Below are 12,604 nucleotides of genomic sequence, written 5' to 3' on the forward strand. Positions count from 1 at the left end.
GGAGTTCCGTTCTGATCTTCATCAGCAGTTCCACTGCACCAAATGTCACTGTTCTGGACGTAAGTGCATGCTGTTCTTATAAAAATACCAAAGTCACTATAAGTGTGCCGTTAAAATTTAAGGAGTTTGGTTCTGACCATCATCAGCATTTCCACTGCACCAAATGTCCTGGACATAAGTGCATGCTGTTCTTATAAAAATACCAAAGTGAAAATGGGACCAATCTGTACGCATATACATTCGATCAAAAAAAATTTTTCAAAATCGGTCCAGTAACGACGGAGATATCGTGGAACAAACATTAAAAAAAATAAAAAAAACATACAGACGAATTGAGAACCTTCCTTCCTTGAGAGATTTGAGGCGGCAGTTAAAAATAAATAGGAGGCAATTTCTCTAATCCTGTAAATCTCTAATTTATTTAGCGTTGTTATTTCATACAATGTAGTTTAAGAGTCAAGCCTATTGATAAAAAAATAATTGAAAAAGTAGTTGTACTTATAGGTACTTAAATGCTGTTCAAGCTCTTGGCCTCGCAATACAAGGTGACATGAACAATGATGAGCTCGTAGCACGGGTGGGGGTTCTCTTGCGCGCAGTTGATGTAGAGGGGGGAGAAACTGCCAGCGCCGAAAGGGATGACGGTGGGCGGCCAGGACCCTACCGAGTCGCAGGCGGTCACATTCTCACCTACCCACTGCTTCTGCTGCTTGAAGCAAGCCTGTAGAAGAAAAATATATATCAGTTATTAGGAGCAGTTCCCCAAACATCGCTCGTTAGTAATGCGTGGGCATTTTTCAAAAATTGGGATCAAACTTAGTGAAAAATGTTAACAATAATTAATTTTCAATTTATCTATATTTATGTCGCAGGGAAATGGCCAAAACAGAGATTTCATCAAATCACTAAGGGATATGATCAAATCACGCAGGATGTCAAAATAGCGAATCCGTTTTATCATTTCTCTAGAAAATTTCAGTCATTTGACTAAATCCCTTACTCTGTTTAGTGAAATCACAAAATCGACCAATAGACATGCCACGTTTTGTCATTTCACTATATTTGTTTAGGGATTTGATAAAATCCCTGAACCACGTCAGTAAGTTGACGAAACGAGCTTATAAAGTCAACTAGTTTTATCATTTCGCTAAACAAGTTCAGTGAAAAGACAAAATGTTGTAATAAATATGAATATAATTTAAAATGAAACATTTTTAGCTTTGTTTCTTCACTTTTATTTTTTATTAAAAATAAAAAAACTCTTAAAAACGGATTCAATTTTACCATTCCACTAATCAAGTCAAGGATTCAATCAAATCAAGTGACAAAGGCAAGAGTCTAATAAATCTAATTGGATATATTAGATTCTTGCCTTTGTCATTTCACGAAACCAGTTCAGACATTTGATCAAATCACCAGTTGAGACTTCATCATTTCCCTAAATTTGTTTAGGGAAATGTTAAAACTAGTTGACTTTTTGAGTTCATTTCGTCAACTTTTTTTTTTTTTTTTTATACTACGTCGGTGAGTATACGGTCCGCCTGATGGAAAGCGGTCACCGTATCGCCTGCAACTCAAACAGTGTCACATGCGCGTTGCCACCCATTAGAAACTTGTACATTCCCTTTTGCTGTGTTAAGTCACTGTCGTGGTTCAGGGATTTTATCAAATCCCTAAACAAATCTAGTAAAATGACAAAACGTGGCGTGTCTATTGGCCGATTTTGTGATCTCACTAAGCAGAGTCAGGTATTTAGTCAAATGACTGAAATTTTCTAGAGAAATGATGAAATGGATTCGCCATTTTGACATCCTGCGTTATTTGATCAAATCCTTTAGAGATTTGATCAAATCTCTGTTTTGGCCATTTCCCTGCGACATATATATCTTCATTTACATGAAAATATTTACATAATTATATAAGAAACTAAGACTAAATTTAAAAGCTAGCTAATGTCTAAAATAGGCCCTTGAGGCATTGTACCAAGGACACAGGCGACATTTCCTCGCTGTATCGCAATGCTGATACGTTGTGCGAGGAAGTCGCCAGCTCTTCGGTCACCAGTTACCTCAACCAGACGCTTCGCGATTTCTGTGAACAACTTGTTCGCACTGGGACCCCATGGACCTAGAGTTTCTACGCCAAAAGGTACAAAAAGGTATTCTTTGCCAAGACTTTTGTATTTATTACTTTTCAAAATTTCGGCACTTAATAATTGATTAATTAATTAATGTTTTATGACGACAATTAAGCATGAAATTTCAATGCAAATATTACTTCTATTGTGTCAATTACATAAACTACTAAGCAATAATCTAGATTTATAACATGAACAAAACTGACATCGAGTTAATTTTTGGTAACAACTGTCACTCATTTTGGGTCCCAATTTCTGAATCTTGCATTATCCCGGCATTTCCTACGGCTCACGGGAGCCGGACCCCAGGCTCCCGTGAGCCGTAGGAAATGCCGGGATAACATGTGGAAATGACAACTAATCCCAAGATTTGGTGTAGGCAGTTCAACATTTGGACTCACATCAGCGACGTAGAGATAATCGTGTGATCCAACAGTTCTTTCTGGTAGCTGAATCTGATCCTCTGTTTTTCGTCCTGAAACAACAAAAAACAATTTGATTTGATTAGATATATTGTACATATAAAATTATCCAAATTGCCTCAGTTCACCTTGTATTGCGAGATATATAGTCTGACAAAAAACAGTGACACATTAGAAATAATCTCCTTCAAATCAATCAAAATACATGTGAAAAAAAACCGGCCAAGAGCGTGTCGGGCCTCGCTAAGTGTAGGATTCCGTAGTTTCCCGTATTTTTCTCAAAAACTACTGAACATATCAAGTTCAAAACAACTTTCCTCGAAAGTCTTTATAAAGTGATTTTTTTTTCTTATTTTTTAAACTTATGGTTCAAAAGTTAGAGGAGCCTTTAGGAGCGGTTATTTCCGAAAATACTAATATTATCAAAAAACTATTTTAGTAAACCCCTATTCATTTTTAAATACCTATCCAACAATATATCACACGTTGGAGTTGGAATGAAAAAAAAATCAGTCCCCACTTTAGGTACATGTAGGAGTGGGGTAGGTACTAGGTACCCTAACAAAACATTTTTTCCACTTTTTATTTTACCACTTTGTCGGCGTGATTGATATACACAATTGGTACCGAATTTCAGCTTTCTAGTGCTAACGGTCACTGAGATTATCCGCGGACGGACGGACGGACAGACAGACATGGCGAAACTGTAACGCCGTGTCTTGCAAGACACGGCGTAAGGGTTCCTAGTTGACTACGAAACCCTAAAAACGGTATTACACTACAATGTGGACACTCACTATTTTTCTACTTATTTTTGCCACAGGCTGTACTTAGGACCTTTTCTTGAAGGTTTCACTTCCGAGGACGTTCACGTTCGCAACTTCATATCTGGGCAACTCACCAAGCATCAGCGTTGAGCAGTGATACACAGTATTCGTGGCGGGAGCCGTGACGATGCGAGGAACGTAGACGGCCGAGCTGACGGCGAGTAACGCAAGCGAGACGAGGACCTGCATACTGTGGCCTATTCAAATCTATAACAACAAGCTTCTACAAGACAGTTGATGAACCACACAACACGAGAAGATACACTATTACGAACTTTAAAAAAATTGTATAATGGTAGATTGATAGATTTTATTTTTAAATGTTGTTTATATTTTCAAGCCAATCTTAATCACTTAACGCAGTAAATGTTGTCTGTTGACACTCCCCGGTGCTACCACAGAATATATAATAGTACAAGTACAGAAGGCCCACTGCTTTGATGTTCACGACATGCCGCCTTTTTAAATGCCTACAAAATTCTAACAAAGAAACGAGCCGCACGTGCGCGACGCCCGGCGATAGGGTTCCCTACGGATTAAAACGATTTAATACTCAGATAAAATGTTATACTATTATATTCAAGTCGTGGGTACTTTCTAGGTATAAATATATAGTATTTATAAATTTTTGTTTAAGTTCCAATATCACAAGCCTTATTGAATCTTTTCGGGGCCTTAATCAATAGTAGATCTGTGTAAACATGTCCCATGGTATTTATTTTATTCATGATATCTATTTAACTAAGCATTATTAGCCATTCCACACGCGGACATCGCATATGAACCTTAAAAAAAACTCGCGACGTAAAGTAACATTAGAAAGTGCGAACGTGCGTTCCGTGAGAACGCGCGCCACCCCTGACTAGGCCGCGAACTCGCGGCCGCCGGCATGTACTTGTAGCGCGGCGATAGAATCGCGGAGTGAGCCGCCCTTGGTGCTACTGCGAAATTTTGCAACTAATAATAGCTACTGCAAAGTATAAATTCAATGTTAAGGGTTAGCATTATGTTTGCATGGTAGGTATTTTATAATCGCTAGATAAAATAAAATACTTACTCGTAACGTCATGTACTAGAAATGTTTTGTGCTGCTTTCCGATTGAGAATTTAAAATGTGAAGGAATACTAAACTTATTTGATGGATCTTAAACTGACACTTAAACTGATCCCCGCGATCAATGTGTGTTTGGGACAAGGTGTGTTTAATTTAGAAACTAAGACTCACACCCAAGAGAAAATAGTTATTTGTTATACAAGGGGGCAAAGTAGTTATTCAACCTCACGTGCCAATATTGATACCCGAGCAAGCGAAAGATTCCAATATTCCAATATTAGTGGAATCTTGAGCGTTGCGAGGGTTTCAAGGCACGAATTTTAAACAAATTTTGCCACCGAGTGAAACACAAATTTTTCAACACACCAACACGAACAAAATACTAACTATAAAAATTTGTATGAAGTTACTTTGCACTCTTGTGGATAAAATGCAATTTTGCTATCTGTTTTCGAATAGCAAAGTGAGCCTTTAACAGTTGGTGTGATGAAAAAGTCTTTCATGCTCCACGCTTCCCTATTGATGGGACACAGACAGCGTATCGTTTACCATGGAGCGTCAAAGTTTGTATACTTGGCTACGGGGTTAGAGCTCCTAATGTAAATTGACTACTACAAGTACTGGCCTTAAGTCGTTATGCTATCAAGAGGTCATTACCTCGGGTCTGGGTGATATCTGTTATTCAATAAACAACTTTTTAGTGCCTACTATACAGACTATACGGTGAGATAATTTTGATGTATGGGCGATCCTAATTTGAATGTTTATTTTTGTTTTGATGATAGTCTGATATTATTTTTCTTCCGCATGTACATATTTTATGTATAATAAAGTCTACCGTGGCAAAGTCTTTTTGAGGTCCTGTTTGCATGGTTACAGCTGCTTGCGTGGCAAGACCGAATGAGTGGAGTTTTAATATCATATACCAGACGAACGGTATGGCTCAGTCTGTACTACAGACTCTGTAGTGACCCTGCCTGCTGAGCCGCGGTCCTGGGTTGGAATCCCGGTAAGCGCGTTTTCACATTATCCGATCCGATATCGGATGTCGGACCGATATCCCATACATTACAGGTGCCATCTTGGATTTTTTCTATTGAAATCCGTCCGACATCCGATATCGGATCGCATAATGCGAAAACGGACTAAGGGTATTTTTATTTGTGTGATGAGCACAGATATTTGTTCCTGAGTCATGGACGTTTTCTGTATATAAGTATTTGTATATTATATATATCGTTGTCCGAGTACCCACAATACAAGCCTTCTTGTGCTTACCGTGGTTCTCAGTCAATCTGTGTAAGAATGTCCTATAATATTTATTTATTAATTATTTATTATTTAAGTTGAGAACCTACTATACTGTTAAAAACGCTAAATAGTTAACATGGTGAGGAATACATTTTCAAGTGACATGTTTACAAACAACACAGGAGACTTGTTATAAAACCATATTGTAATACAGTGAAACCTGCACGGGTAGCATGGTCGCGCGATAGACGATAAAATATCAGGCCGTCCCTATCGCACTATTAGTATGTGCGATAGGGACGGCCAGATGTTTTATCATTTATCGCGCGACCATAATTGCCTGGCTGGTTAAGTGGGACCTGGATAAGTGAGAAACCTCTTTATTTGGGACCCAAGGTGTGGTCCCGACACTTTCGCACCGATTTACCTCTATTAATGAGACAAAACAGACCTCTATAAGTGAGATTAGCCTTTTCGATTTTATGGTCACATTTCCCTCTATTAGCACAGAATATATAATAGTACAAGTACAGAAGGCCCACTGCTTTGATGTTCACGACATGCCGCCTTTTTAAATGCCTACAAAATTCTAACAAAGAAACGAGCCGCACGTGCGCGACGCCCGGCGATAGGGTTCCCTACGGATTAAAACGATTTAATACTCAGATAAAATGTTATACTATTATATTCAAGTCGTGGGTACTTTCTAGGTATAAATATATAGTATTTATAAATTTTTGTTTAAGTTCCAATATCACAAGCCTTATTGAATCTTTTCGGGGCCTTAATCAATAGTAGATCTGTGTAAACATGTCCCATGGTATTTATTTTATTCATGATATCTATTTAACTAAGCATTATTAGCCATTCCACACGCGGACATCGCATATGAACCTTAAAAAAAACTCGCGACGTAAAGTAACATTAGAAAGTGCGAACGTGCGTTCCGTGAGAACGCGCGCCACCCCTGACTAGGCCGCGAACTCGCGGCCGCCGGCATGTACTTGTAGCGCGGCGATAGAATCGCGGAGTGAGCCGCCCTTGCTATTAGTGAGACAGAGTGTGTATTTTACCTCTGTTACTGAGACTATATTTGAAATGTATATGAACTTAATTGTTTGTTAAGAATTATATAAATTATTACCTCTGTATCTGAGACACAGTCAATCTATGACCTCTGTAACTTGGACTTCATTGAAAATCTACTTCCATATTTTTTATAATTCTTAGCCTATCTTTAAATTACGCGATTGATCCTTTTTGTGTTCAGACGAGTTTAAGGGTTTTCTTGGTTATTTTAAGTAATTAAAACTAAAATCTCGATAATTTACATAAAAATATTAAAAAAAAATACTTTCATAATATACCTCTATAAAAGTTTTAAGACACAATGACGTTAGTATTATATTTTATTTAAATACAAGGCTTATTTACCTTTTCTTTTAAGTAGTATGCAATTAATAATAACTATATGCAAAACACCTTATTTATCACCTCTATAACTGGCATACCCTCTATTCTGGCCTCTATTAGTGATACCCTCTGTAAATGAGACAAACATTTTATTATGCCTGTCTAACTGAGACCCTGAATAAGTGGAATACCTCTTTAAGTGAGATAAAGTTTGTCGTCCATTGAAGTCTCACTTATCCAGGTTTCACTGTACAATACCTATTACAAGTATTGAAAGTCAATTGACGCAATCAAGTAGTTACACAATGTACATTAACTGCAAAGGATTAAATGTCCGAGATTGACCGGCGCGGCGCGGCGGGGTCTTAATGCAATCTCTTTTATTTACTGCGCAGAATTACATTAACTGCACTCTGGCGCCCATTGTACAGAGATGGGAACAGAAAAGCAACTTTTTATCACATATTTTTTTAAGAAAAACTTCTTCTGTAAACACATGGGTAGAAAGAAAAAAAAAGGTTAAACAAAAACCATGATGCACCACCCAACTGGACTCATTTCATACTAGAGAGAGAGGCCATGACTCTCGTTCGGGGTCTTTTTTGATGCAAAGACTGTCTATCGCAATTCAGCGTACGCATCGAGTGTGATGGGCACCTTTGCACCTTGAGAGGGCGCGGAACGAGTTTTGTGAATAGGGTTTAGTTTTATAGTAATGTTAGTTTTAATAGAGCAATATTATGTTAATTAGTAATTTTAAATTGAAATAGATATCATACACGAAAGAAAAAACGACAAGGCCCACTGGTGGCCCAGCCGGAAATCGAACCCGGGTCTTCAGCTTACGCGGCTAACTTCTTTACCACTAGACAACCCGCCCGCTGCGATATCCGACGAAATTTCTCTAGTGTATGTTATCTCATCCAGTTTTTCGAATTGCGTCCACCCAACGAGCCAACGGATGCCAGGCGCTACTTACATCCGATAGCGACCACTATTGAACATTTTGGTCCACCTGCCATCACTCTGCCTGGCAACATGCCCCGCCCAATTCCAGTACTGATTTTTATTAAGTTGTGACAAAAATACTCCATTTTAAAAAGCAATTTGTTTACTTAAGATATTATGTTTATTTAAAGCCGTGCTCTAAATTCCTTCTCGTAGTTTTTGCACACATTTCTGGACCTCGCTTCTTATTTAAACATACTTCGATATAACGACTTTTTGAGAAGATTCTTATTATTTTACTTATAATAATAGAAAATTGTGTTGTAAGACAAAATTGTATGGATAAAGTGAATTTCATCAAAAACAAAACTTGTAAATACTTAGGGCTAAAGTTTATGCTCATCTAGAATCGTAACCTTACTTGGATATTTTATTTCCATTGCAGTGAGACCTTTTCAATGAGCACAAACCTTACATGAAGGTCCCCCGACTGCAACCGAAATAAAATATATAAGATTAGCTTTTGCCCGCGGTTTTGGTCGCGTTAGAAAGAGACAAAAAGTAGCCTGTCACTCTCCATCCCTTTAACTATCTTCACTTATTGGGAGAAATTATTCATTTTATTATTTTCAATTTATAATGTAATTTTTGACGATCATGATTCATGATGAGAAGATAAACATAACTTTGGCATGTAACAAATTTATAGTGTAACAACCCGCGGCTTTATAGTGTAATATTTCGACACTATGATCGGTGGGTAAAAAGTACTTTTTTCTATTATCCCTTACAATTTTTTACATTTTGCTTATACTTATCGCAAACGTAATCTTCAAGCAAGCAAACAACGATCGTCTTAGAGCACATTGATTGTAAGAGACCGCCGACCGATTATCCGTATCCCGCTAACGATACCCATATTATCCGTATCCGTATCGCTATCGCTATCGCTATCGCTATCGCTATCGCTATCGCTATCGCTATCGCTATCGCTATCGCTATCGCTATCGCTATCGCTATCGCTATCCCTATCGCTATCCCTATCGCTATCCCTATCGCTATCCCTATCCCTATCCCTTATCAAGATGTTTAATGATATAACACTTTAAGTTCTCGCGCTTTGTACACATATTTAAAGTCACATACAGGTCGAACGCGATTAATTAACATTATTTTTACCTTTTTTCCCAACGTTTCGGCCAGGTTGCACTGGCCGTGGTCGCGGAAGACTGACGTCAATATTTTATCATGAAATAAAGAAATCTAAATCTAAATCTTAAAATATCACGACAATCCGTCGCTCCGTTTTGCCGTGAAAGACGGACAAATAAACAGACACACACACTTCCCATTTATAATATTAGTATGGATGTTCATCTGGCATCGCATGTGGCTTGACATTTTCACTGCCTATTTATACTAACTTTTTCTGTGATTTCGACAGATCAAAAGGTCTGTAGACCCCTAATTAGAGATATTTTTTTCATTTCAAAGCAGCAATTATATTAAACTAGCTTTTGCCCGCGACTTCGCTCGCGTTTGAAAGAGAAAAAAATAGCCTATGTCATTCTCCATCCCTTCAACTATCTCCACTTAAAAAATCACGTCAATTCGTTGCTCCGTTTTGCCGTGAAAGACGGACAAACAAACAGACACACACTTTCCCATTTATAATATTACTAGCTTTTACCCGCGGCTTCGCCCGCGTAATAAAAGTATTCATTAAGATTTTCATTTGGATCCTTAGGTTTCTCTGGTATATTTATCTGCGATTATTTCGATTGCACATAATACTTTTGCTTGCAATGATTGTAGAAATATTACACATCGACCACAGCGTAGGTAATTCTATATACGCTGGGGAAACCTTTATAAACATCCCACATAGCCCGTATTTCGACACTATATGATCGGTGGGTAAAAAGTACTTTTTTCTATTATCCCTTACAATTTTTTACATTTTGCTTATACTTATCGCAAACGTAATCTTCAAGCAAGCAAACAACGATCGTCTTAGAGCACTTTGATTGTAAGAGACCGCCGACCGATTATCCGTATCCCTCTAACGATACCCATATTATCCGTATCCGTATCCCTATCTCTATCCCTATCGCTATCGCTATCGCTATGGCTATCGCTATCCCTATCGCTATCCCTATCGCTATCCCTATCCCTTATCAAGATAACACTAAGTTCTCGCGCTTTGTACACATATTTAAAGTCACATACAGGTCGAAAGCGATTAATTAACATTATTTTTACCTTTTTTCCCAACGTTTCGGCCAGGTTGCACTGGCCGTGGTCGCGGAAGACTGACGTCCCAGCAAAATGTCACCGGAGATGTAAACAACACAAAACTACCCGATATTAATTTATATAAATGTTCGGGGTAGACAAATAAATATAATCTACCCGCATGTAATTATTTACGACATCACATTAGAAACCTCAAAAATAACAGTACTTCTCCACTATTTAATGGATGTTATTATACATATAAACCTTCCTCTTGAATCACTCTATCTATTAAAAAAAAACCGCATCAAAATCCGTTGCGTAGTTTCAAAGATTTAAGCATACAAAGGGACATAGGGACAGAGAAAGCGACTTTGTTTTATACTATGTAGTGACATCGCTATCCCTATCGCTATCCCTATCATTCATTCATTTATTTATTCCTTTATCAAACATAGTTTTACATGTCAACAAAATTACATATAAATACATTCTTCTTTGTTATTTTTTGTTATTAAGTGTCTACAGTCGGCACTTATAACTTACATAGTTAATGCAAACATGCTGTCGAAGATACATTTCAATTTTATAATTCAAAATGGTTGGTATAGTGAACCAGTTCAAGAGTGCACGTCGTTGAAAAATTCGTCAACAGTGTAATACGCTTCAAGCATAAGTTTATTTTTAAGTTTATTTACGAATTTACGATTATCGCTATCCCTATCGCTATCCCTATCCCTTATCAAGATAACACTAAGTTCTCGCGCTTTGTACACATATTTAAGAGCGCTATGACAAAAAAAGGCGATATATTGTAAAATGCACAATATTTATCGACAAAGTTGTACACTTTACTCATACTAAAAGACAGTGAAAGTACTTGTTTCATTTAGAACATCTTATTAACTGTCGGTTAAATAAAAAACATATGAAAAAAAAAGCTTTTTCAATTAGTAATGATTGTTTTTCTGATGCTCGTTTAGGAAAAACCGCGTGAAGCACAGAATTCGAAGCTCTTATTATGTACAATTTGATAAGATCACTCTCATAAATGAGGTAAAATTAAGTTCCAAATATCTTGTACTTAAGGCCCATTAAACAATATTTATCATTTAATCCTTTGAAATTGAGTAATTGAAAGTAAAACGAACTCAATTTTGTCTTGAAAATACATCGAAACAAGTGATCATTTCTCCGAAAATCTACATGTTATCGAAGTTATTTTGGTATATAAATAATCTGCACAATGTGCTTAAACTGCTGTTATCCATTTGTCGTTATAATATTTTATCATGATTTTTTGCCAATTTTTTGAAAACTAGCCTTCCTGTCGCTATTTTACCGGCGACGGACGCCTGCGATTTCAGTGCCGCACCGGAGCTCGAGGGGGTAAGACGTATGTCGCTTTGGTCTCCGAGTTTTCATCGCAAACGTCGAGAATATTTATTGTTGTGTGGGTCGGACGCCTTGTTTCTACACGGGCTATCCTCGCATTGTGTGTGTGTAAACAGCGACCAACGAATTTGATCCTAGATCCGTAAATATTTGCTTTTGTAATACTTTGTTATGTTTAAATGTTAAAGTATTACAACGTTGTGATGATAAAAATGTGAAAATTACAATACGGTCAAGATGATAAGACACATCAAGATGGTACTCGGGATCTGATGATGGAGCCAGAAAGTGGTCACCAGTACCAGTGAACCATGTAAGTAAACGACTTCGTGTTTAGGCTCGTTGGGTTCGTCTCAACAAGACCTTTGACAAGAGGTGGTACTCAGGGTCTGATGATGGAGCCAGATGGTGGTCACCAGTACCAATGAACCATATAACTAAACCCAGAGATGGGGAAATCGTAATCGATTCCGGATTACACGATTACTTGATTTTACTTTGTAATCTGACACTACTGGGTGTCAGATTACTTGTAATGTAATCAAGTGAAACGGTAAATTACCATTACATGTAAAGGAATCACTAATCATCTATACAATCATTACTATTACCAATAATTCGGAATCATAGTCGATTCAAAATAACTGAAATTATTGACTTGATTACTTTCAGATTACGAATATGTAGTACCTCAGATTGCTGACTGTCACTTTGACACAAAAGTCGTCATGGGTGTCGTAAAATAGGTTTTAGGAGGTGCTGATTCCAAAATTAATGACTAATGTTCAATCTGACATTGCTGACTGTCACTCTGACACAAAAGTCGTCATGGGTGTCGTAAAATAGGTTTTAGAGGGTGCTGATTCCAAAATTAATGACCAATGTGGAATCTGACATTGCTGACTGTCACTTTGACACAAAA

General features: G+C 37.5%; 1 protein-coding gene across 1 annotated transcript; it reads right to left on the bottom strand.

Moving 5' to 3' along the window:
* Positions 1–328: 328 nt before the first annotated feature.
* Positions 329–3,772, bottom strand: LOC125227460. Its single transcript, XM_048131787.1, has 3 exons — positions 3,461–3,772; positions 2,539–2,612; positions 329–721 (listed from the first exon to the last, which is right to left on the bottom strand). Exons 1-3 carry the CDS (start codon positions 3,573–3,575, stop codon positions 509–511), a joined length of 402 nt encoding a protein of 133 aa, XP_047987744.1. The 5' UTR covers positions 3,576–3,772; the 3' UTR covers positions 329–508.
* Positions 3,773–12,604: the final 8,832 nt, after the last annotated feature.

Source organism: Leguminivora glycinivorella, chromosome 6 (genome assembly GCF_023078275.1).
Source record: "Leguminivora glycinivorella isolate SPB_JAAS2020 chromosome 6, LegGlyc_1.1, whole genome shotgun sequence".
NCBI lineage: Eukaryota > Metazoa > Arthropoda > Insecta > Lepidoptera > Tortricidae > Leguminivora > Leguminivora glycinivorella.

What these genes read in the sequence shown, in the direction of transcription:
- LOC125227460 (XM_048131787.1), bottom strand. Translation starts at nt 3,575, where the DNA reads ATGCAGGTCCTCGTCTCGCTTGCGTTACTCGCCGTCAGCTCGGCCGTC. An exon ending in CTGCTCAACGCTGATGCTTG is followed by an intron (nt 2,613 to 3,460) that starts GTGAGTTGCCCA and finishes TTGTTGTTTCAG; the next exon opens with GACGAAAAACAGAGGATCAG. An exon ending in ATTATCTCTACGTCGCTGAT is followed by an intron (nt 722 to 2,538) that starts GTGAGTCCAAAT and finishes TTTCTTCTACAG; the next exon opens with GCTTGCTTCAAGCAGCAGAA.